Source organism: Sebastes fasciatus, chromosome 6, assembly GCF_043250625.1.
Source record: "Sebastes fasciatus isolate fSebFas1 chromosome 6, fSebFas1.pri, whole genome shotgun sequence".
Taxonomy (NCBI): domain Eukaryota; kingdom Metazoa; phylum Chordata; class Actinopteri; order Perciformes; family Sebastidae; genus Sebastes; species Sebastes fasciatus.
This window is the reverse complement of record NC_133800.1, coordinates 16,558,356-16,584,938: the sequence shown is the minus strand read 5'-3', so window position 1 is coordinate 16,584,938 and position 26,583 is coordinate 16,558,356. Positions and strand designations below refer to the sequence as shown.

Here is a 26,583-nt window from a genome sequence, read left to right as displayed (position 1 = left end):
GTTTTAATTATTTGTTAGTTTACTTATTGATTGAAGACGGTAGTTATATTTTAAGGCACTGATTTTGACCAGCATTTCATGTAATTTGTCTGCTTTTGCGGTTTCTACCTCTCCAAAATGAGACCTACTTAATTGTTCTTCACTTTGATCCGGTTTTGTTAAGCTCAGTCTGTTGAGGGCAGGTTGTGACTGCGGTCGCTGGCGGTGGTTCTGCTCTTGGCTGGAAGGCAGGGAGTTACAGACAGACTCCTGAGATGTCAATATGATTTGGCTGACATCACTCTAATCTCTCTGTAGCAGCAGGAATCCTTTCCCACACCGACTCACTGAATGACTCAGAGCTGTGGGAAAAAATATTCATCCCTCAATGTGCTTAAATTCCAGACAACTAAATACTGATTCTCTGGATGTGGCCTAAATCCATACTACATATCAATTCTAAAGTGGTTTTGAGTATGTTGTGTATTCACACCAGAACACTCAATATGACCATACTTGATTTTTACAAGTCCGACAGCGACTCTAGTATTGTTTTAAACTTGTGTGTCATCATGGCAAAATGTGGCCCTGCAACACCTACTGTATCAGGAACTACCACGGAAGTGGTTTCGAATACTTTGCCAGTTGTTTATATTTCTGTCTGACGGTCTGTGGCCAGATTTCGCAAGATGCAGTTACGAAACTTTACAGGTGTGTAGTTTAGATCAAAATGATAGTTGAGTTTGAAGATGGGTGTGGTCCCAGCAAGGGTGCTGGATGTAGGCGGGGGTAAGAAGTGGGGAAGGGAACATTGGCCCCCCCATTTTACGCCCCTGGTGTGATCTGGCTGGTGTGAACCCATCCCAAGATGGTCTCTAGTGTGCCGTTGATGGACATTATATAAAGAAATGGAGGAGCTGCTCACAGCTGGAAAAAAAATTTAAACAAATTATGACTGGTTTTGAAACAGCATCAGGAATTATTATAATTATAAAGCCACAGTTTGATTGACAGCCAATTGTGTACGTATTGTATTATTTCCTGTTAGGAGGAAATAGTTAAAGGTCCCATATTATCCTCATTTTCAGGTTCATAATTGTATTTTGTGTTTCTACTACAATATGTTTACATGCTTTAATGTTAAAAAAAAACTTTATTTTTCTCATACTGTCTGCCTAAATATATCTGTATTTACCCTCTGTCTGAAACGCTCCGTTTTAGTGCATTTTTAACAGAATTGCGTTACTTGGCAACAGCTTGGGTCCAGTTTACATCTTGTCAGCTGATTTCATTCACATACACTGAAGCTGGAAATAAACTGGGACCCATTTAGAATGTTTACATTTACTACTGTGAAATGGTCTAAATATTGTAGATTTGTAGAGTGTTTCGATATTTTCATAGTATTTATACAACACTTAAATCTGCTTTATCATTAAAAAAAGACATCTCACTTTTTACAATATGGGACCTTTGGGTTGATGTCATGTGCTAACTGCAAATACTGTGTATCATAAAGATTATAATACTATACTATTATATTGTCAGTATGTTGTATGGAATTGGGACACATCCTGTGTTTTATAATATTTCCTATTCAATGCTATTTCAATCTCTATTGAAGAAAACCTTCCTGTAATTATGCATTTTTACCAGTTTCTGTTAAACTAAAGTTTTCACTTTCTCACCACATGACTCAGGTGCACATGTAGATTTTCCAGAGCCGCATTTAAAAAGTAGGCTTAACACTTTAATCTCATAATTAACCCTGAAATCAACATTTTCTGTGCTGAGGTATGTGCATAATTAGAGTACCTGGTTGCGGAAGGGCGGACACATTACCTCATCTCGCATGAGAGCGAGAGAGAAGTAAAACATGTATATACATTTCAGAAAGGGAAATCGGGCGGTGTTAATGAAAGGGAAAGCACATGATAGTGAGCTGGTTTCATGAGCTTTTAAAGCGAGAACGTCAGAGACGAGCAGCTCAGACCTGCAGAAGTAGGTGACATCATAGCCGATTCCAGACAGTGTGAGTGTGAAGCAGCTGTGTCACCGGCTCACAGCGGGAGGAGGGCACAAAGCAGCGCAACACACTCATCTCTGACGTGCAACGCACAGCAGTCTCACCGTCGGCATATTGCGTCTTACTGCTTAGAGTCGCATTGACGTCTGGAAGATCAACACATTTTGTTTGTGGTTCCAGGTGGCCGGAGAACACAAGTATCACCCAGAGTGCTTCGTGTGTCTGAGCTGCAAGGTGGTGATTGAGGACAGGGATACCTACGCCTTAGTGGAGCGATCCAAACTCTACTGGTAAGACACCTACACAATTTAAAGCTTTTTGCAATATGGACTTAGCTTTGGAAGGAGTTGGGAACACATGCAGCTGCCAGTCTCAATATACATGCTAATTATATAGTGTGGAAGTAAAGGTAGGAAGTAATAGTGTTACTGAATGTGAATATAACATCCTTTTATTAGAGTTCTAGTTTGTTCTTGTTACAGGAACCATATTATTATATGGAGGCACCTCTTCACTGTTCTTTGTCTTATATGAAATGTGTATTTTTTTCAGTTAACATGTGAGTTTATTATTCAGAGATGGAAAAAGTGTCCTCAAGTTAACGTTCAGCCAGAGTTAATTATCAGTCAGTCATTATTCCATGACTCCTCCAATCTTACGTTATTGAAAAGTAACTTAACAACAGGCACATGTCCACACATGCAGTGATTCACCTCCCCTCTTCTGTTGTGTGCAGTGGGAAGTGCTACAAACAGGTGGTTCTTACACCCATGTTGGAGAAGCGCTCACACGATTCAGTCCTGGACTCGCTACCCCACACCGTGACGCTCATCTCAATGCCCTCTGCTGCCAACGGAAAGAGGGGCTTCTCCGTCACAGTGCTGAGGGACGACAACGGCTCAGCGAGTGTTCAAGTCAAAGAGTAAGTGGAACCTGGTGGAGGCTCACCTCCTGTCTAGGTGTTATGTGGGGCGGCATGAGTAATTTAAAACTGATTATAGGGCAGGACACTGGTGTGTGTGTGTGTGTGCAACTGTAAGTAAAGGTAGTTATTGATATGATGTAAGAGTGTGACCCAGTTCTCTTTAAATACATACGGCACATTCCCTGTTTAGTGCTAATACTCACATATAGGTGTTGGCACTGTTTTTTTCCAGAGTCAGAGGGATGCTTATTAGTCCAGAGGTCCGAAATGCCATCCATGTTGGGGACAGGATCCTGGAGATTAACGGCCTTCCTGTCGGGACACTGATGCAGGAGGAGGTGGGTTTATACCTCACACACATCTCTGATGCTCTGATGGTGTGATATGTGATCTCAAATTCCTCAAATGAAGCTAATTAGTGTCGCTATTTAGGGCAAGTTCATTCCTTGAGTGCAATTTGCAAAGCTATGTTCTTATTCTACAAACGCATGCAAATGTGATTTTTGGCATTCCTCACATTCCTCCATCATTTAAACATTCTTCAGCTGGGAGAGGACGGTATGTGGAATGACTGCACTTAGTATCCCATCTCATAGGTTGCGTTTTTAGTTAGTTTTGACAGGTAATCTGATTCAAAGTCTTGTGAAACTCTTCTGCTCTCTGTCTTTTGTAGAAGAAGTACAATCAGTTGCCAGTTGATTAGGTACACCTAAGTCTAAAACTGCATTCACATGATACAAAATTTGCTCTTCACTCACTGCGAGGTTGGGCACAGAGCCATGAAGAGGTAACGAGCAGCACAGGTATAACATGCCATCAAGAGCAACATAAGGAAAGCCGTTTACCGTTGCAGCTGTTCTCATTGGTTGCGCTGTGAAAGGTCAGCAGTAACCAAGGTCAAAGTTGAAATAATTTGAACTTTGAGGGCAGGGCTCGGTGGTAATTCCAGGTGGTGCGCCTCGTCAAGGGCAGCGCTTTCTGCCTAGTAGAGCGACTCCACTCTCCCCGTAGGAAAACAATAGCACAGCCAGCGCAGTGTGATTTTACTGCTGATCATATGTGTTTTTTATAATTAAATATCCATAGTTAAGTTAAAATTTAGTTTTAAGTATGGCGAGAAATCATGGGAGTCTTGGGAAGAGCGTGATATATTAGGAACTAATCATTTTAAACTCCTTCAACCCTAACTCTGGTTTGTTTGTTCAGGTGGATGATCTTATTTACCGCACCAGTCACACGCTGCAGCTCCTTATAGAGTATGACCCAGTCAGGCAGCGTTTAGACCGGCTCAGGCTGGGATCACCAAGAACCCATCTGGGAGTCCCCGCCACCTCCCGCATGCGTCTGTCCTCACCGTCTGACACGGTCTTGGAGAGATCCGATGTGGTTGATGACGGCACACTGAAAAGGAGGTCTTTGAGGTGAGTTAGAGCCACACCGCTTACATATTGTGTGTCTGTAATGGACAAGAGATGAGTATGTAATTTTTAATCAACCATCTTCTCTCTGTTCCAGGCGCAGTAACAGCATATGTAAGTCCCCCGGGCCAAATTCTCCTAAAGAGATGCCTTTTATCGGCCGCTCTGAATCCTTGAGATCCTCCAATAGCTGCTCTCATCGCATCTTCCGCCCATGTGACCTTATCCACGGAGAGGTCTTAGGAAGAGGCTTCTTCGGACAGGCCATCAAGGTCAGCATCAGTTCTCCACCGTGTATATTTAACTGCTACCATTCAGGACTTTTTTTTGTTCCTCATGATATGGGCTTCATGTAATACAAGTGTTGCTTTTGTCCCACTAACAGGTGACTCATAAAGCCACAGGAGAAGTGATGGTGATGAAGGAGCTGATCCGTTGTGATGAGGAGACCCAGAAGACTTTCCTAAAGGAGGTTAGTCATCTGCAGCAGAGTCCTCTGGCTCTGCATAGAGCTGTGATTGATTATACTGAGAGCACAATCACCTCTTTGTACCTTGTTATTTTCAGTCATCAGTCTGATTTTTATTGTATTTAATGTTTTTTTTTAATGGATTACATTTTTGGAAACCGATTATCAGCTTTCAATCGTAATGGTAGACTTCTTTTTAACTCTGTTTCTTTCCAACTCTCCAGGTCAAAGTAATGCGATGCCTCGAACATCCCCACGTTTTGAAGTTCATCGGTGTTCTATACAAGGAGAGGAGGCTCAATTTGATAACCGAGTATATCCAAGGAGGCACGCTGAAAGATTTCATCAGAGACACGGTGAGTTGAACTGGTTGATTCACTTCACGTCTTTTTCTCAGTAGAGCACAAAACACCCCTCAGTGGCTACAGAAGGGGCTGACCTGAAGTAAACTCTGCACTGATAGGGGGCTCTGTGCTCCTTAGTGGGCCGGCTAGCATGTCAACTGGTAGGAGAAAAGTTAGAGAAAGTGTTACCAGGTGAAATGTAAAGAGCTTCCCCTCCTCCCAAAGCCGTTTTTGAGAGGCAGTTCGGCCCAATGAGGAGAGGGAGAGTGTTTTCTTTTGGTTTCTAATTATAAGTAGTGTGGGGGAGGGCCAGTTTTAAGGGTTAATCTAGTTCACTGTTCCTGTTAAATGCTGTTTTCCTGTCTCTACCTCGGTGCAAAATCATTTTGTATTACCCCTGTTACGCATTATGGCCTCTGAGGGAGCTTCTATTCATTTCTCTCTCTTGTTTTTTTTGTCTTTACTTGGGACTAACAGGATCCGTTTCCATGGGAGCAAAGGGTGAGCTTTGCAAAGAGCATCGCTTCTGGCATGGTGAGTTGGCCTCTTGCGAAGACATTATTATTAGTGAGATCTGGCTGCTATTTTCAGCTGCGCAAATGTGTGTAAATGTGCTCTACGGCACAGGGGAAGGATTAAAGATGGCCTCAGTCGTGCTGAAAGATTTCTACTATATAAAAGTGAGTTTTTTGCACATGTGTGAATTTTACCCTCCTTGACTCTCCTCTTTGTTTCAGACCTACCTTCACTCCATGAGCATCATACACAGAGACCTCAATTCTCACAACTGCCTGGTTAAACTGGTAGGTGACTGACAAGGCATCTTACCAGCCATCACACCTTGTAAAATCTGAACAATAAGATTAAAGGGTGGGAACAATTTGTACTTCTCATGAACCGAGAAAAAGTTGGCGTGCGTTCAGTTGTGAGTGAAAGTAGTTCCCAGCTCTGAGACGGTTGTCTCTGTATGAACAAGAATAGTTGTAAAACTTTTTTTTTTAGTTTAATGTGAACTCAAGATAATGTTACATTATTTTAGCACGTTCTACTCGAGCCTCAAAGAGCATTTACTATATTTAGGATTCCTTGATATTGGAGAGCGTTTATTCTTCTTCCTGAGAAACTGCAGATAAGTTCAATGCAAGCAGCATTTTCTGTTTTACAAACAAAGAGTACAAAAAGACATACATAATTGGCAGAGGATTAAAAACAAACAAAAACACCCACAATAAGATAAATAAGTAGAATAAGATAATAAAATTAAATTAAATTGGGTGGAGTTACAAGTTGCTTACAAATTCAACATGAAATATCATTGATGAGTTGTGTCCTAAATTCTACTTATTTTTAACCCGATATTTAACTCTTACTCTTTACTGTAAATCAAGTCAAAAATGTAACCATTAAGCGTTGTCTTTCAACAGGACAACACTGTGGTTGTTGCTGACTTTGGACTGTCCCGACTCATCCTTGAGGACAAAGTGAAGCCTCAACCTGAAAAAACAACCACTAAGAAGAGAGTGTTGAGACGCATCGACCGAAAGAAGCGGTACACTGTCGTGGGAAACCCGTACTGGATGGCTCCAGAGATGCTAAATGGTGAGCTGCTGACAAAAGAATGATTGATTTAGAGAGGATCATTCTTTCTTTGTGTCAACGAGTGCATTTAATTTATCCTTTTACTTGATGTTATTTCAGGTAAACGCTACGATGAGAAGGTGGACATTTTCTCCTTTGGGATTGTACTCTGTGAGGTGAGAACATGCTGATTTTACCAGATTATCTGCTTTGATTTTCTGATAACATACCTTGTGATTGTTATAGTTAATAATACTATATACTATTATTAGATCATGACAAAAAACACCCTTGTGAAAATGTTGGATTGCCAAACATCTTTCAAGTCTCTACAGATCTGAAATGCAATTGTATTCTTAAGAAATTCTAGGACGTTATGCAAGTAGACACCATTGTAGTTAGTGGGCTGAAACACGTTATGGCCTGTGCTTTTCTTTGTTATTTCTGAGGTGTGTGTCTGGGCAGACTGACGCTTACCATCTCCTCTGTCTCATGATCCAGATCATTGGGAAAGTCTCTGCAGACCCCGAGTGCCTCCCCAGGACTCTGGACTTTGGCCTGAACGTTTGCAAGTTTGTGGAGAAGTTCCTCCCTGACGACTGTCCACCAGCTTTCTTTCCACTGGCTGTGGCATGCTGTGACCTCACGCCAGACAACCGGTGAGCCCCTGCTGGTGTTTTAATAGTTTACACTTTATTTATTATGAAAAGCAGTAGTGGAGCACTGCTTCTTAATAACCTGAGCAAGGCCAAATCGAGAGATGGGCAGCAGCTGTGCAGCAAAAATTGGGAATTATTTAACTGGGATACAATGTGAATAATAGTATTAATAGTATATTATCCAGACAGTTATTTGATATCAAGAGTCTGTAGAAGCAGTGGGGAAGAAAAACAACTGATAATAACAGATGCCATCTCGACCTGCCTGCACTGGGGCACGCCTCTGCTGCCAGATTGCTTCCTCATGTTTTCTCTCAACCTTGTCAGTCGAGTTTTAACCTCAAACCCCTCTGTGTGCCCTCCTCCTTCTCCTCCTCCTTCTCCTCCCTCAGCCCACCTTTCCAGAAGCTGGAGGACTGCTTTGAAGCTCTGTTCCTCAACCAGGAGCTGGGGATCCCCCTGCCAGCCGAACTGGATGAACTGCATCGGCAAGCGAGTCGACTCTACTGGCCTAAAGACGGCGCCCCGTCCCAGAGCACAGATCAGCCATCAACCCCAACAACAGCGGCCTCTCCGGACTCTTCCAGCGTGGCAGACGTTGGCACCTAGGACCTGTGCCTCTCTTCTTTGACCCCTCTGAGCTGCTGCATTAATCCCGTGGATGAGGAAAAGAGGATAATCGCTTTGAGCCTGAGCCATATTAGAACTGGATAACCTGAGGGAACTCTGAGACTCCCAATTGAACTGCATTGTGGGTGGAAAGACACATTTCAAAAAGACAAGTGTTAGTTACTTTTTGTTTTTCCCTACTAAGCCCCCACTCAACACACACAGGGTTGTACTAATGTTTACTGTGTATAAAGACGCTATGCAACTTTCTTTGGTCCTTTCCCCGACAACAGACAAACATCTTTAGAAGGTGGAAGACCTTGATGAGCATGATGTGATGGCAGTTTTGTTTTTCAAGCTGTGAAGTCTTTGTTTTCTTTGTGTGGAATGCACTGATCACTTCAGCAGCAAAGAAAACAAAGATGCTCCACCATCAGGCTGACTCACAGGTCTAAGTAAAAGGAGGGCGGGGCTTTAAGAAAACAGGTGCGACTTAAAGAAGCAGCTGACCCTGAATAGTTTCATTACTCTGAGATTTGGCACAAGATGATAAAGGATTTTTTTCATCTAAGCACCACTGATCTCATATTTGACGAGATGGTTACAAGTATGGTTCTGTACTTTTGTAGTCTAACAATTTTAATTAATTTTTTAGGATGATGAATGAACTCTATTTAGATTTTTGCCACACTGACATTTTGTTTCACTGACATCAAACACCTTATGCCTATTTTACAAAACAGGAAAGTAGGGCTGTTATTAATAATCATGCAACTCTTGACCATAAAAGGTTGCCTTGTACAGAAGAACTGGATTTTTTGTTTTATTAAGTCATGTATATAAATATGTACATATTATGCCTCTGAGGGATGCCATTTTCTAACGGGAACTTTAGATTTGTAGATTTTCAGACATTTCGTCAACGATGGACGTTTTTGCCTTTTTGTTATCATCACGCAAGGTACTGACGACCAGTTGTAACCACTATTATTTATATCACCGTAGTGTTTCATAAATAAACCTTTTTAAAGTTGGCTTTTTATTGTCATTCTTCAGTTTTCCATGTTGGTAAAGTGTTGCGAAGAACCAGCTCTTCTGGGGACCTATTATGCTTTTGTGCTTTTCCTCTTTCCTTTAGTGTGTTATATCGTTTTTTGTGCATGTAAAAGGTCTAAAAGTTAATCTCCCCCGTAGCAACACTGCTCCTGAACTGCCTGAGACCTGAAAGTCCTGCCTTTTCTTCTTTAACGTGGTGATGTCACAAAGTTACAATACAAGACATTTGCATAACGTCTAGTTTGGCACACCCTCAAGCAAAGCTAATTAGAGCGGAGCTGGAGCACAGTCTGAAGAGTTTCATTCGGTTGACCAATCACAACAGAGTGGGACAGCTGACCAATCAGAGCAGAGGTTTTCGGGAGGGGGTGCAGGAGCTCAAAAAGCATTTCAGACAGAGGGTGAAAAGAGGTGCTGCAGCACAGCCGGTATGAGAAAAGTAAAGTGTTTTTTTAACTTTAAATCATGTAAACATGTTCTAGTAGAAACCCAAAATACAAGTATGCACCTGTAAATAAACATAATAGGTCCTCTTTAAATAATTTCTAGATCCATTTGCCTTAAAACACACAAAAAGAACTGTTCCTTTTTCTTTTCCTACAAGAAATCAGTTCACAGCTGAACTGACATGGTCATATTTTATAATTCGTCAGGGAATTAATTGATAAATGACAAAATGATAAAAAAGCTCAATTGTTGTCCTCTATAGGTAATGAAAATAAATAATTCAGAAAATGTATTGGGTACAACTTCACAACAGAATGTCTTGCTTTTGTCTGTATCGTAACATACTGTACATTTTTAAATACCCTACTTGTATTTTGTACTTGTCAGACAAAAGCAGATATAAGGCTTCACTTTTGTAATGTTTGCTTTTGCCATTTTTCACAGAGTAAATGATAAATAGGCTTAATGACAAAATATTAAATTGGTTATTTTAATCATTATTACTTGCCACCTTAAAAATGATTCTCATTGATTGGAATTTGTATCCGCTTATTTTAGCACCTTTGAATAAAGCTGTGGATCATCAGATAAAAGGTGAATATTGCCATTTAATCAGAAATAAATCAATAATGTGTCACTATCACAGTGTCTGTGCCGATCTCTGAATAACATCCAGAAATCCAAACTCCCTTGTAACATTTTTTTTCTGTAGCGGTTAAAGTTGAGATGATTTTACAAGCTTCTTCAAATCTCTTTGTCCTACTTGTACTTGTTACCTTATTATAATCTTAACCTACTTTCTCGGCTGACTCCAATGGCTGACGTACTGTGTGTATATAAGATTTGCCAACAGAGGGAGCTGCTGCAAAAAGTTCCTCCTTTGAACAAACCTTGAATACAAAAAGACACAAAACATCCAAGCATTTATCATGTTGTCCTACCTCTATAATTTTAAATGTACAAATGACATCACATCATAGCATCTGAGTTTGATGTTTTATTTCAGTCTCAGCAGTCAAAATCATATTGACATTCATACAAATACAAGTGCTAAATTCAAATGCTGAACCACAGTATTTTGAACACGTTGCTTATATGAAGAAAACAATACAACCAGCACACAGACGCTTTAAAACGATGGAGCAGCAGTAACCAAAGATTATCAGTGACGTGGATTCAGCAATAATCACAAAACAAGATCATGTGGAGTGACGGGAGTGAAGTAGCGATGCATCACGTGTAACAAACTAACGATGATTTCTATTTCCAGGCAGGTATTTTCTAAGATGTCTTCTTCAATCAGTAGTTCTACTTTTTTAGGATACAAAAATAAAAATGGCCCCTGAATACAAACATACAGCAGGTAACCATGTGCATGCACTCATGTTTTTGAACACCAAACTTTGGACTGTTTTTATTCTACTCCATCCCCGTCTCTACCCTGAAGCATCAATTGCATTACTTAAATCTAATCTCCAGTCTTCTTCAGCACTTCAACACAATCCCTGTCCTGCTCTGCAAAGACAGACTGATTTCTCTTCTTTGTTGTGGCAGGCCTGTTTTGTCCTGAGTACTATCTACTGTCTCTCGTGCTTCCTGAGAGCACTCAGTATATTTCCTGTCACTCCTTAACCCGTGGAAGAAAAGGGCAAGTCCTCTTTTATGTCTGCCGACGACCTGACCACACGTCATGCTTTGTAACCGGCACGTCGATTACAAAGAGAAAAACAAAAAAAATCATCCGGGTTAAAGATAAACAAGTACATTCAGAAGTATCATGCTAAGGCAGAGTTGGAAGTCTTCCCGTGTCTTCAGTGGGCCTGTTTTACCTCATCCTGTCTCAGGGGAGGATATTTTTGGACACATCTGGGCCACCATTGTGTCTCCAATAAAGCAGTCTTTATACATTTCTTATCCGCGTCTCCCTCGGCACAGCCAACAGGTCAATACAAATATCTGTGGAGAACACTTTCTCCACATGGAAGCATACTAAAAAACAAAAGGTTATAAATCCCCATTCCAAACAAAGAACCGGTTTCATTACACACCATTATAAACACTGACTAGTCCATCAGACTAGATCTTCATACTGTTTTTTAAGGGGGCAGCACATGACCTTATTTTCTTGGCTATCAAATGTATCAAAAAAGACCTCGTGTCATATCTTCATTCACAACAGATTCACCATAATGGTGTCTAGTTGTTAAGACTGTGCCCACAGCTTGTGTTGTTTGTGCCTCAGATGTATAAAAACCAAAGGAAAGGAGACACAAAGGACATTCAGTTCAAGTCTTTGGAGCGATCACTGCTCCCTTACTCCTTTTAAAACAGAGGTTACTCAGGGAGGCAGGAAGGAGAAACAAACATGTGAAGAAGTGTTTTGGTCCACAAAATGTATCACTAGTCCTGCGTTCGAGGACTACACACGCCTACTCATGCTCCAGGGGTACCGGCCTGCTGGCCCATGAGAGGGTCCCCGCCCTCCATGCCCTCCTCCTGGACGGGGGTCGTGTCGTGCTCCGCCGTGATCACGATGGTGTTCTCGTCCACCAGCTCACAGGTGGGGTTGGAGAAAGCCGACAGGGGAAGGGTGATCCTCTGCATCTCACGCTCGTACACTCGCTGCTCATGCTGCTTCTTTAAGTCCCGACCCCTGAACACAATAGAGATTCATCGTGGTCATCAATACTTGCAATACAAGTGGCTTCCAGTTTGCTTTAGAATCGATTTTAAGCTCTTGATGTTTGTTTTTAAAGCCATTAACGGCCTCGCCCCCACCTTATTTGTCCTAGATTTTAACTCTCCGCGAGCATAACAGGGCTTTGGCTTCGGGTCAACTTTTTTAGAAGTCCAAAGGTCGAGGTATAAGCTGTGGGGTGATTGTGCTTTTACTGTCGCTGCTCCTAAACTATGGAACAAGTTACCCCCTGATATACGCACTGTCACTGACGTAGTACTTTTTAAATCTAAACTCAAGACTTTTTTATTTAGATTGGCTTTTAAGACCTTGTAGCCTGGTGACATTTTTCTTATGCTTTTTTATCCCTTTCTATGATTTTATGATATGTTATGTTTTTATTCCTGTTATTTCTTGATGTTAATGTAAAGCACTTGGGGTACCTTTTGGTTATTGTAAAGGGCTATACAAATACATTTTGATTGATTGATTTATTGATAGTGATGTGATTCAATGTTAATAAAATAATGTTAACTTTAATTATCCCTCTCAGCTAAAGATCAAAGCGATCATACAAATTAACAATCAGTGTCAAGTCTTATTTTGCTGTTGTCATAATAAAAATCGCTATCAGAGTGATACTGATGCTATGTACCACCCAAGCTAAATATTCATGATAAGGAGCTTCAGATAACGTACTGTATATAGATAACAGAGTCTATTGTAACTCGTGCCAGGTCTGCAGCAAAGGAAAGGGGCAGATGGTGAAAGGGAAAAGAGAGCTGACAAGCTGGCGAGGACTTTATCTCCTCAGTGATGGGGAGCAGCGTGAGGCTGCTTTCTACTGATCTGGAGCCAAAACACCAGAATATACTGTTGGATTCAAAACACTTCCTACCTGCATGCTTCAGTGCAGCATATTGTGCAAACACCACTGATTTCTTTACACTGGTATGTAGTTCATTTTAGCTTAAAGCGTATTTCCCAGAAACGTTCTTGCCCAGAATTGGGTGAGAAGATTAATGCCTCATGTCTGTACATTATGTAGCGAGAGCCAGCAGCTAGTTAGCTTAACTTAGCACAAAGACTGGAAACAGAGGGAAACAGCTAGCTTGGCTCTGTCCAAAATAAAAAATAAAATCTGCCCGTTTGTTTAATCTGTACAAAAAACAAAGTGTCGTCAAAGATTATAGAAGCAAAGAGACGAAACTCCGGTGTTTTTTGACAACAGTCGCTGCCGCCATTTTGGACTGAAAACGCTTATTATATTTATAATAATTAATAATATTATAATTATAATAATTTATATTTTATTGTTCGACACAGGCCATTTCGGCACAATATGACAAGAGAATAGAAATAATTTTGTTTTGCACGGCACTATTTCTGCCGTCCGGTAATCACACTGCTGTGCACTGATATACGTATACATATACAGTCATACTATACGTTCCTTGGTGTCGTCAACTTATTGTTTTACGGGGGGTTACTGTATGTATCAGACTATTTCTTGGTCGGGACCAGAAACGTCCTGGAGCTGGTTGCCCTGCAAACTACCCAGGCTAGCTGTTTCCCCCCTAGCGGTTTCCAGTCTTGCTGTTAAGCTAAGCTAACTGTCTGCTAGCACCAGCTACATATAGTGTGCTACAGGGATGACGTATTATTATAGTCTCATTTAGCCACTTGTTAGCAAGCGCCTTTTCTAAGACACGTAAAAGCTTCAAAATTCACTAGTGGGATATTTACTGACGTATTTTATATGGTAGAACAAAACGTTAAAGTCTCTTAAGCTTGTGTTAACCACAGACCTTCTTTCAGGCATCTCACTAAACCCATACAAAAAAAACACTGACTTTGAGACGAGGGAACCGGAAGTGCTAAAATGTGAAATAATTTCAAGGTTTTAGGACTCATTCCTCACCACTCTATTTAACTGACAGATATAGCAAGAGTGGTATCAAACTTCTCATCGAACTCTCGGCAAGAAAAAGAATAAGCGTACTTCCCAAAATGTTGAACAATTCATTAAAATAATTATTGTAGGTTGTTCACAAAGAGATGTTCAAAGACTGATTACTGCACGGCAATCTGATGTGGTATATTTTTAACATTGGGGGCGTCCATATGGCATTGATTCAAAACACTTGCTCATTACTGCAGAGCGTCAGGATTCACAGGGAGCTATTCAAAGTGCTTGTGTATGGGAAGCCTGCCAGGGATCTGTGTCCTGGTCAGTACACCACCTACTCTGACTGATTGGTCAAGAGCCTGTTCCCAACGGGAGTTTATAGTATGAACGTTTGCATGCATTACACGCTGAGGGCAGGTATAAACCCTCTGACATAACATGCTGCTCCTCCTTATTAATAATCACCTCCTAGAATAGAAAACAAAGACTGCTAATCAGATTTGACAGCCAAACACAGGCCTGTGAGGGCATTTTGTGCTGGGCCAAAGGGAATCGCAACATGGGGGCCATCACTTTGCACATTACATAACTGCAGCGAATGTGCACGCGTCTCCATCCAATCCAACCCGCTCTTCTCTTACCAGAATATAAAATAAGAAAGCTCAAAATAGACAGGAGGGAGGGGGAGGCATTTCATTTCCGGCTGTGTTCCTCCCCACGTTCTGCTGTGGGGTTTTTTGTGTGATAGAGGCATTTAAATCGCTGCATTACATCCAAGTGGAAGAACACAGAGCATCGTTGCGTAATGTGAACAACAGCTGATGCCCTAAACTCAACAGGCCATTTAACGTGCACATGTTTTAACTAACCATTCTAGCATGTCTCCTGTGCATCTTAGAGGTGTGAACAACACTACATGTTCCAGTGGAAACAGGAAGCCACAAGAAAGCTCTGAAGCGCCACTGTTACAGCAGACGTGCACAATGTAATAAAGACACCCTGGAAACTTTTAAAAATTAAATACCTCTTCAAAGAGAAAGAAAAAGTAAATGCTGTACAGTCTTTCGTAAAATCCCTCTAAGACTGAACCAAATGACTGATCATCTTGCTGTGATTTAGATACTGACCTCTTATAGAAGTAGCCAACTGTGATGCCTGCTCCGAGGAGGATTATAATTGCCATCATGAGGATGCCGATGACGTAGCCTGAAAAACAAAAAACATAAAAGGTTAAAAACTGAACGAACAAAGTGAACACAAGTGTATTTAGTTCATGTAGCAAGGCATAACTTCTAACTAAGTTTATTCAAACCATAGACTGTATACAAAGATGGACGCGTCTCCCCTTCCTCCCACTGTACTAAATTGAAGCCAAAATATCCCGGATACGAGAGCTGCCACCTTGAGATTTTGACGTCATTTGGAGCCAGAATCTGCGCAGTAGTCATCGGGCGGTGGAGCCGCGGTATTGAGGTCACCCGCCCGAACCAACCACCAGCCAAGTACGGCCGCAGGTTGTCAATGAAAGAGTCTCACAGTCGTCAATCATGACGTCTCACCCCCTTTTTGTTAGCATCAAATAACTAATTAAAACCAAACACTTGAACATACATCTGCGTGATGAGAAACTTAAAATGACAGAAACCACTTAAAATGACAGAAACCATCTTTGGGAAAAATGTATTTGATGTGTACTTTGACTTTTTAGTTCGTCCCATCCACTAACATGGAGGGGCGGGCTTTATGACCTATACTGCAGCCAGCCACCAGGGGGCGATCGAGATGTTTTGGCTTCACTATTGGGGAGCTGTCATGTCGTCCATCTTTATATACAGTCTATGATTAAAACCAACATCATATATGTTTTCAGAGTAATAACAACATACCGAGCGTGCCAAGGTCCTTTTTCTTTTTGGGTCCTGTGCGTACTCGCTGGCTGATTCCCATCACCGGCTGCACTGCAGCAACTTCTCCCTGAGAAGCTCCCGACTTGGCCGTCTGAAAGCTCTCTGTGGAGGGAATGGTTCCGGTTGGCTTGAGGGGTGCGGCCTCCGCTGGTACAATAGAGGCTTGTTCTAAAGACACAAACAATGCCAGCGATATAAACAACAGTTAAATTAATTTTAATTGGGGATGCTCTGAGTTGTGTTAACTGTTGATGTACTGCCAATGGAAGCCAAATCAAATCAAGTAGTACTTGTAAATTTGAACTGTAACCACCACTAGAACATTTCACCACACAGATGGGGCGAAATGAAGAATGTACTGTAGTTATTTGTAGATTGATTTTGCGATATCATGTACAACGTTTACAACTCTCTCCCTTTAATATCTCAGGGTGTATTACACCATTGTGGGGTATGTTGGAAATCAATGAGCAGGACTGCTTTACGGCTGCTTCATTTGGGGAGTTTTATTTCATGATTTTTGCATCAATGTCATTGAGCGCCTTCATTTGTCAGTTGTGGCGGTAGTGATTCCCCCAACTTCAGCCCCAGGTGAAAAGCCCCAAACCCCTCCCAGCCACATAAAAATACAAAAACTTATTTGGAGGAAATAAATGAACAAAATAAAGTCTGCAGGTGCTCGGCTAATGTTTGTCAAGAGAGAATGCTTGCACAATAGCAACAAGTTTTTTCCTTATAGCAGGTAATCTGACGCCCATTGGCAGAGAACCCTATTTCCCCATAACCACTGTCAATATGTAAGAGGTGTGAGTTTGAGGTCTGCACTGATCTTTAGCAAGTTCTGACTACCCCAGGTATCCCGTTTTCCACCTCTTTTAGGCCTTCTGAATTTACTGAATTAGCCTGAAGGTTTGTGTATGTCAGGTTATTTTGTCCATAAACAGTTCAGCAGTTGATTTTCCAGAAATTGTACTTTATCACATTATAAAATATAATAATAATAATAATAATAATAATAACAATAATTGTATAGTGTGTGAAGACACTTGTTGTAGTAATGCACATACTGGTGCATCATCTGTACCGCGTGGTTTCCAATTACTGCTGGTCCAACAACATTACCACTAACACAAAACCCTTCTAACCAGCAGGACGAAAGCCCTCAAACTGCTCTCAAGAACTTGGAACGTAAATCAGTGAGAGGCTTTTTTTCAGACGTGCCAGGCACAAACAGGCTCTGCACGCTCGACTCTATCTCACAAGACAGGAAGTCAACATCTGCTCTTTAACTTGTAACCCATTTCCCCCACACAAGTTTTTGTTTACTAACTCTGGAGTTAAGTCGTGAAGTCATGAATTGAAGCAGACAATTAGCTGCTGTATCCAAGCAAAGTTTTTTCCTCTCTGCCAATGAGCTGATGTTTGGGGCGTGGTCAACGACTCAACTTTCTGGCATTACTGCAGGGCTTTGTTATTGTGTGACATGGTTTAGCTTCAGAGACAAGAAGGAAACAAAGAGCAAAGTAGACGAAACTCCTCTGACCAACTGACCTACTGCTGACTAACACTCTTAAATGGGAAAAAACACATGGAAAGTAAACTGGCAGTAATCCATCTTTCACTTTGTGGTAACAAATAAACCAAGAGGAACCTTTTTGAAAAAAAAACTTTTTGGTTGACCCATAAAAGTTGATAATTTGACTGCATTCTCTCTCATCAAGCTCTTTTTTGTGTGTTGACTAATTACAACATTTGCATAACAAACAAAAAAATCACCTCATTATTTCTCCCAAGCATAACCCACTTTTTAAAATAATGAGAGCTTTACAGGGCAGAGAAAGTGAGTGCCGGCAGCATCAAGAGAGCACAGTCTGATGTTGTTGTTTTAGTGTTGTTTGGTCATTCATTTGGAAAATGCATATTTATCTTTGCCAGGTCGCTGTGGTGCTGGTTGGTTTTTTCTACAAATGTCCGACGTCCTTGTGCAAATGCCAACTCCAAATAATAATGATTATTGTGTAAAGTGTTAACTTACCTTTGCATGTGTCAACTGCACAGAATTGTCTCTGGACCGTCCCATCTGGGCCTGTAATGTAGCACCAAGGCCTCTCAGAGGAGTCTGGGTTTCGGCAGTAATTGTGATCTCCCACACCTACAGGAGGAGGGATGAAAAACAGCACACTTCTGTTATTGATGCCTCCTGGAAAATACTAGCCTGCCTCTGTCTGTCCTACTGCTTCATAAATCATTAACACTACTTCATCACACCACAATGAACAGGCAGCCATGAGCACAAAGAGAGGAAATGGCAGCTGCTGTATAATAGAAGCCATTTAAACAGATAAATTAATGGCTGTTAATATCAATCCTGTGACTGTGGCATGCTGTTATTATTATTACACTGCATCAACATGTCAACAAAGATGTTAAGAGCTGTTTGTTATGCTGTAAGGAAACTGTTGCACCTATCAACATCAGTGGCATGACATGTGTGTGACATTTCTCCAACAGCAGTAAACAGGATGCTTCATTTAAAGGGGCATTCACCAACACATTCTGCATTAAAAGACAAGTTGTTTACCTGTCTGTGAGTCAGGATGGAGTGTAGCATCATAGTCTGTACTGGTGTTGGTCCAGTTTAGACAGGTCAGACCCGAGGAGGAGCTCTGTTGTTCTCCTCTGTACTCCACACCATTGGATATCATGCAGTCTGAGAATAACAGCAAAACAACACGTGAACGCATCACATTCAAGTGATTGTGCAATCAAACAGAAGAGAGAAAAACATGATACATTTTTATTATGTATGTGATTTGAAGTAAATCAGGCAACATTATATACTTTCTTTTTAACAACAAAATTGCAAATTAAATTTAAAAAATAAAATGTTGTATACATGATAAATTATTATTATGTATGTGATGTGAAGTAAATTAGGCAACATTATGAACATTACATTTAAAAAAATATATTTTTTATACATTATAAATTATTATTATGTATGTGATGTGAAGTAAATTAGGCAACATTATAAACATTAAATTAAAAAAATAATACTTTTTATACCTTTTTCATTTGCTTTTGCTGCGCTGCAGTCCACCATGGCCACGCTCAGGAACACAACGTGCAGAGAGAAAAACATCTTGCAGAGCTGACGAGCTGAGTTAACCCACAACATCGTGCTGCTGCTGCTGTGCTTTTTATTCCTCTTCAAAATTAAAAAATTGAAAACATGCACAAAATAGTTCAAATGCACGAAGAGCCTATGCTAGATATGCACCAGGCACACTGCTCTTCTCGCTGGAGTCCCAGCCCTTGTTTTTGTCAAGAGGAGCTCTGCTTTCTTGGTAAACAGCTTCAGTGGGAGGAGGATGAGGAGGAAGAGGAGCTGCCCTTTGCAGGCACAAACCTCAAGGTCCTAAGCCTCACCAGGTTACACACACACACACACACACACACAGAGAGAGAGAGGAAGGAGCATGGGCTGCAAAATAGTCTGGCATTTTATCATTGACATGCGGCCTTGTGAGAATAAACATGTCGTCAAAACAGTCAGCAGTGGAAGTCAACTAAGTTCATCCACATTCCTGCTGCAAAAAAACTTTTTTTTCTTTCTCCATCCTCAAACTTTTTCCTTCTCCCCCTATCCAACAATCATGTCCATGCTTATTACAGGGTCTGTGCTTGTCTATAAATAGCTGCTCTTGCTTTCCATTTTCACTTTCATCATTACTTCCCATTTATATATAAATCAAAGCTTAACACTTTCCTGTTTGCTGCTGCCTTTTATTAAACCAGATAATGATCTTATATACTGCACTAGAGTTTTTACTCTTGTGTGTTATACTCTATTTTAGCTTCTATCCTAGCTTTTATTTTGTAGCTTGTTTTTATTTTCTAATCTTTAATGTTTTTATAACTGTTTTAATTATGTCTTAATATTCTTTTGCAATTTGTCGCAATGTTCTTGAATGTTTATGTAAAGCACTTTGAATTGTGTTGCTGAAATGTGCTGTACAAATAAAGCTGCCTTGCCTTGCCTTATAATCCCCCTCCATCCAACTGCAGAGTCCGATCTGGCTCTAAAGTGCTTGTCCCAAACCCATTCTTCCTGTTTCCCAGGCTTCCTCTCCACCACATGAGGCCTGTTTTTTCCACTGGTCAGAAGAAGAAGAGGGCTCTGCAGAGGCCCGTAAAGGACAGATGCCAGTACTATTCCCCTGTCTGTGTACAGCAGAGAGGCCCGGTGTCATTGTTGGCTGACTGGTTTAGAGGGCAGCCAACGCCTGAGTCAGTCAATGTTCACTAAGCCACTTTTCAAATAGATGCTTGCCCGGTTTTCAGGCAATTACTAGAGCAAACACACGGCATCTGTCTGGCACTCTCCATCACACTCGGCTTATTCTGGGAGCCCCTACCCAGCATGCACTCGGGGGAAACCACAAGTCACTAGACCATTAAAGGGTCTGAGCTAACTGATACCATATGGAAGCCCATTTTCACCGCTAAAAGAAAGAAAACAATTAGTGATAAAATAGTAAGTGATTAGATATTTTAAAAGTTTATATAAAAAGTATATAAAAAGTTTATCATGGCCAATTTTAAATCCATTTTTTTCTTTTGGCGGCTGAAATGGACTTCCATAAGTACCTGAACTGAACTGAGGCGATGAAGTGAAGTTGGTGAAGACTAGGGCTGTGTATTGGCAAGAATCTGGTAATAAAATACGTATCATGATAAAGGGGTTACGATTCAATATATTGTGATATATTGCGATCCTGTTTGCAAGACGATATATTGTGATTTTTTTAATCTAATTTTAGGAAAACTGTCATAGTATAAAGACACATCCCCATTATGTATACAATCTGAGTAAAGATTTTTTTTTATGCAATCAGAACAGTGGGATCTGCATTTGCATTTATCACAGTCCTGTAACATCCAACATCATAGCACTACCTTGGGATAGACATACACTGAGAGGGCACATCTCTTTGCAAATGAAATAAAGTATTGACTAAGTTAATCTTTGTATGTTAACTATTAATTAAAAATTGATACAGCGTTTTTGAGAATCGATACAGTATCACAAAACATAATATCCCAATATTTGATTTTTTCGATATTTTCTTACACTCCTAGTGAAGACTATCATAATTTGAATGTACTAGCTCATAATTTTTAATCACAACCTCAGACATCTGACTCTGTAAGTCAAGATTTTTTATTTTTGTTTGACCCTTTTGACTTCATAATTTTACAAGGACGTCAAAACTTAGACTAACCATGAGCGTTGACCAGAGTTGAGCAATATTTCCACAACTTGATTTGAGACTTTTTGTCAGAAATCTGTGATATAGCTGAGGATTATTTATCATATATTAAAAATACTGAAATTCTTGTTAGCACAACTAAACAAACCACAATAGACTAAAAGCCCAAATCTGTATTTTGCTGCATCATTACAGGCTTCACATTGTATAAGGTTGGTTATTTACAGTGTCAACAACTTCAAGTTAGCGATGTGTGTAGGGAGAGCGGTACAGTCACCTTTGTTTGCACTCAGCTTTACAGGGGATTTCAAGCTTTGAAAAATGAAACTAAGTAGCACTCATTGGTGGAAAAGTACTCAGATATTCTACTTAAGTAAAAGTAATAAAACCACAGTGTAAAAAAATGTGTTACAAGTAAAATTCCTGCATTAAAAATGTTACTTAAGTAAAAGTACAAAAGAATTAGCATTAAAATATACTTAAAAGTAAAACTACTCATTATGCAGAATTGCCCATTTTAGACTAATGTACTGTGTATTATATTATTGGATTATAGCTATTAATGCATTCATGTGTTTGTAAAGGTGGGGCAAATTGAATAACTTTATATACTGCTGGGTAGCTTGGTACCTTTATTCCTGGTATCAATGAAGACGTCTCATCTTATTTTAACTTTTAATGATAGATCATACTGTAACTTATGTGTTGATTATATTTCATATCTTAATCTGCAAAGTAACTAAAGTAATTAAATAAATGTAATGAAGTCAAGAGTATAGTATAACGCTGAGATGTAGTGGAGTAGAGGTAGAAAGTAGCATAAAATGGAAATACTCAAGTAAAGTATAAGTACTTCAAAATTGAACTCAAGTACAATACTTGAATAAACTTAGTTACTTTCCACCACTGATAGCACTGATAGTATGAAAGACAAAAATTTTATTACAACCTCAATATTCAGCAAAAATTTAAATGCACAAAACCTTTCTTTTGAAAAGCATTTAATTCATGAAGGTTTTTACTGTCATCCACTGGATCCACTGGTGGCTACTTGTGACGCAGCAGTGGAAAAACACTCCTTTATGTTCCAAATAGTGCACTGTGTTGCATGTACACACACACCCAATAAAAGTGGTTGTACTTGGCCTTATTCCATGTTGCCATAGTAAGTTAATTTAATTAGCAGGACGAAGGCTTACTGAGAGCCGAGACACTCTCAGTAACAATAGCAAAGGCTTTTTATTAGGCAGATGGTCATTTTCCACTTTTATACTCACTTTGCCTTCCCAACCTCACTTTTAAACTCACCTCTCAAACTTTATTTTTAGAGTACAAGGAAGAAGACACAAAATTGCACACATAGTTCAAGCAGACCCGGATAAGATTTATGCCTTTTCATTAAAAGTATGCCTTTGTTTCCAGGCATGTTGACAAGCTCTCAAGCCACGTGACTTTCTTGCTTTTGTCTTGAAGTAGAGCAAAGTTCAAGTCCCCGTTTGTATTTTAAAGGTACTGTGCTGTGAAGCTTCGTCTTAAATGACTTATGAATCTATGAAACTGAAATATATAGGTTAGTTTTTGTCTGGTAGCAGCCATACAGCCAGTAGCTGACATCTTTCATCAATAAATGCATAGGCCTGTTGTAGGTGTCATTAACACATTTGGTATTTTTCAACCTTGACCCTATTTTCCCATGTTTTGTCTCTAACTGACTAATACTGACAACAATTTCTGAAATTAGTCCAGTATTGAGGGAAAGCGATGCAGATGGCAGCCGCTCACGGGCTGCAATGTAATCCTATAGGGCGACCTGGTACCATCAATTTACGTTCACTAAAAGTGTTTGTGTTTGCCACCCTCAGGCTCTGATTATAAGGTGTAATTTTATATATATATATATTTTAACCCTCATCCTACCAACCTATTTAAGGAATAAACTTCTGTAAGAAACAACCATAATAGAAAAACATTTCTTCTCAAAAAATTACATTATTAAATAAATGTCATCTGAAGATAAGAACTGAATATTATTATCTGAGGATAGTAACAGTTAATTTGCATATTGTGTAAAATTACATGAGTAAGTCTGTGTCCTTCAAAATGACTGACAGAGTGCCCCTATTGATAGTGAGTGATCATTTAAATTGGGACCCATGGCAAACATTGTATCCATCTATTTTATATTATCTACTTAAATTATATAGGCCACAATTGGATGTTTTTGACCTGAGGACCCCCAAAACTTGGTCTTAAGCACTAATTAAAACAAAAACAGAAAACAATGATATGAATTCATTAGGAATAAATTGATTGACATGAAAACTTGGATTGATAGAATAGAGCACTTGTGAGATATGACAAAAAGTAGACCTCTGGGGTCTGCGGCTTCCCCAGTTGGTAGGATGAGGGTTAAAGATCAGTTTTAAAAATAATTATTTTTGTTTTTATTTGATAGAGATAGTCATAGTCAGGAAGCAAAGGCCCACAGGACGGATTTGAGCCCTCCCCGCTGCAGTAAATACTCAGGTTGCATCCGAAATTCCACACTAACATGCTATTTAGTACTCCAAAACAGTGTGAGAGATTTTAGTATGTAGTATTTAGTATGTTAGTATGAAACCAATAGTATGCAAATTGCATATTATTTCCTGTGAAATATTACAGTATGCAACGCTGGACACTATGGCGGCATAAATATCCCACAATGCTATAAAATGAGAAAGTTTGTGACCCAGCAGCCATGTTGAGATCAGTTGAGGAAATACCAAGCACCGCCCACCAGCCGGAGCAAACTCTCTCATTTTACAGCTAAACAGTACACTACAAGATGTTTCTGAAAACATTCGAAGCAAGAAATATGCATTACAGTAACATAATATTGATTCATATTTGATCAGCGCTGCCTAGTTTGACCGTTTGATCGGAGTTTGCGAGTGATTGACAGCTGCCTCCGTTGAATGCACAGCCAATAGGAACGCTCTCTCTCTGAAATGACCTGTGATTGGTCAAAGTCTCCCGTCACAGGCTAGATTTTTAATGTCTGAAAACAGAGCCATGAGGAGGAGCAGAAGTCTAGTTTTCTCTCAGAACACTTGAATTACAATATGCTGAAAGGTTATTATGGATTTGTTGCCCAATGATACCAAAAAAAAAACTGCCTACTGCAGATTTGATATATATTTATTATATTATTACGAGAAGAGTCCATATGGTAAGTGGAAAGTTTCTGAAAGCTCAGAGTTCGCGACATGTGACGTGTTTGTTGATGTTGTCAGAAATGGCGGAGGCCAGGGATGTTAATTTTTCGGTGCATAATAAGTTGATGTATAGTACTTTTAATCGTAGGGGAGAGTGGGGTAAAATGAGCCAGTGGGTAAGTTGACCCACCCCCTGTATCTTGGCAACTGTGATTATGTTTTGTCATGTGACCATAAATTCAGGAAGTACCCATCATTTCTATCTTGCTGTGATGAAGTTAAGCACATGGGAGAAGTAGTAAGTACTTTTTTACACCAAAAACAGTTTTTTCCCTATCAAAGTACATTTTCTGCATGTCAGGAATAATGAATGTCAGGTCTAAAAAAATATATGATACATGTTGGTGATTTACTAAGATATAACACCATGTTAATCCCTTCGCTAAAGATTAGCCTGAATTGCTAAACTGGGCCATTTTTTCCAAAATGGTAGCTATGGGGCAAAGTGAGCCAAAGGCTATGGGGTAAGTTGAGCCACTGGCTCACTAATATTCTACTATTATTCCGAGCCACTGGCTCAACTTACCCCACCATAAATTAACCAAATGAATTCTCTGATGTATAAAATGGTATTACTGTTGAGTGTTACACAACTTGGTTTGATTTTTTTATGTGTTAACCTTTATAGAAGAGGGAGATAAAGGAAGTAAAAACAGTTGGTTATAGTGGAACAGCAGAGGCAAAGAGGGTCCTCACAGAGGAGGTAGAGAAGGAGCTTGCAGACCATATCAAGAAGCTGGCTGAACAGTTCCACGGCCTTACTCCAAAGAAATGCTGTGAACTGGCATTGGAATTGGCAGAAAGAACAACCTTCCTGTCCCCAACAACTGGAAAGAGCAGGGTTTAGCAGGTAGGCCTAGGTCAAACCAAAGACCAAGACGAAAATCACAGCGTACAGCAGTTCTGAGGAGAGTGTGATGCCATCCCATTTGATGACACTTCTGAGCATGAGAGTTCTAATGATGAGAGAAGTGAATCAGACATCTCAGATCTGTCAGTTGGTGACTTTGTCATAGTAAACTTTGTATCCAAAGGCAGAAGCTACCATTACATTGGCTTGGTTGAGAGTCTGGAGGTCAACGAAGTGAGTGCAAGATTTCTCAGAAGAATCCGGGGGAACACTTGACGTGAGAAGCCCACCTTTGTATTCAAGGAAAAGGATGAGGCATCTTTTCCACTGAGTGATGTGCTGAAGAAGCTACCTCAACCTCAAAAGGCTGGAGGAACTGCAAGGAGGGAGCAACAGTTCATATTTCACTGCAACCTTGACGACTGGAATATTGTCGAATATTGAATGATATTTTGATTGTTCAATGGTCTTGAAACTCACAGGTGGTTTGTTCTCACAAGTTCATAACTGTGAAACTGTTTGTTAACACACTTATGCTGAGGTTTAAACTTAAAAACTCAGATGTTCAGTTTACCCCACGATGGCTCAACTTACCCACTGACTCGGATCAACTTACCCCTTACCTGGGGCAAGTTGAGCCACAGGAGCACTTTTTTTGGGAAGGTCATTTTTTCCAGACAGCTTTGTGATAGATGCATGCTGATCATTTCATTTGATAGGAGAGATCCTGAATTTAAGGTTCAAGTTTTCATTCTGCTTCTGTCTCATTTTTCCTAACCTCGAGGACAGCATAAGTAAAAACTGGCTCATCTTACCCCACTCTCCCCTATATTGTTTTCTTCATAATTTTATAATAGCTCTGAGGAAAATGTTGATATTCCCAACGAATCTCCATGCTGTAATCGCGAGCTCACGCGTTTCACTTGAAGGCACCATCAGCCTTGGCATTGAAGTCTCGCGATGCTATATTTTGCCCGGAAGACAACGATGGAAACCACATCCATGATGGAAACACGTGTGCCAGCCGTGTTGGAGTACAGAGAGCTAAATTAGCCATTAGCTAAAAGATTTTCAATGTCATGGCTGTTTATTTAGATGACTTCGACAATGTGGATGAGGTCTTTAAATTTAAATTATTTGAGCCAGAGTATATAGACAAAGATCTCCTTCAAATTGAAAGACAGCAAGACTTCACCTTGT

General features: G+C 40.1%; 2 protein-coding genes across 5 annotated transcripts in view; one reads left to right on the top strand and one right to left on the bottom strand.

Annotated features, from left to right (window-relative positions):
* The window catches only part of limk2 (LIM domain kinase 2), a 31,125-nt gene extending 22,084 nt beyond the window's left edge, over positions 1-9,041 (top strand). For 2 of the 3 annotated variants that reach the window (XM_074637986.1, XM_074637988.1), the window contains exons 5-17: positions 2,186-2,295; positions 2,742-2,927; positions 3,163-3,268; positions 4,137-4,351; positions 4,446-4,620; positions 4,734-4,820; positions 5,042-5,173; positions 5,639-5,695; positions 5,899-5,964; positions 6,586-6,760; positions 6,860-6,915; positions 7,241-7,398; positions 7,791-9,041. In XM_074637986.1, coding sequence (XP_074494087.1) covers positions 2,186-2,295; positions 2,742-2,927; positions 3,163-3,268; positions 4,137-4,351; positions 4,446-4,620; positions 4,734-4,820; positions 5,042-5,173; positions 5,639-5,695; positions 5,899-5,964; positions 6,586-6,760; positions 6,860-6,915; positions 7,241-7,398; positions 7,791-8,007 — 1,740 coding nt within the window. In that variant the 3' untranslated portion in view covers positions 8,008-9,041. Of the gene's footprint in view, positions 1-2,185; positions 2,296-2,741; positions 2,928-3,162; positions 3,269-4,136; positions 4,352-4,445; positions 4,621-4,733; positions 4,821-5,041; positions 5,174-5,638; positions 5,696-5,898; positions 5,965-6,585; positions 6,761-6,859; positions 6,916-7,240; positions 7,403-7,790 lie in introns of those variants that run through there. The other variant, XM_074637987.1, reaches the window with a different exon arrangement.
* Positions 9,042-10,494: 1,453 nt separating this feature from the next.
* On the bottom strand, positions 10,495-19,358 carry pik3ip1 (phosphoinositide-3-kinase interacting protein 1). Of its 2 annotated transcripts, none has more exons than XM_074637998.1 (6): positions 19,070-19,358; positions 18,585-18,713; positions 18,039-18,155; positions 15,983-16,171; positions 15,224-15,302; positions 10,495-12,163 (listed from the first exon to the last, which is right to left on the bottom strand). In XM_074637998.1, the coding sequence occupies exons 1-6, from the start codon at positions 19,179-19,181 to the stop codon at positions 11,944-11,946; spliced, it is 846 nt and encodes a 281-aa protein (XP_074494099.1). In that variant the 5' UTR covers positions 19,182-19,358; the 3' UTR covers positions 10,495-11,943. The 2 variants fall into 2 exon arrangements, with proteins under 2 accessions (XP_074494099.1, XP_074494097.1); XM_074637996.1 differs by having other exon boundaries at positions 15,983-16,165.
* Positions 19,359-26,583: the final 7,225 nt, after the last annotated feature.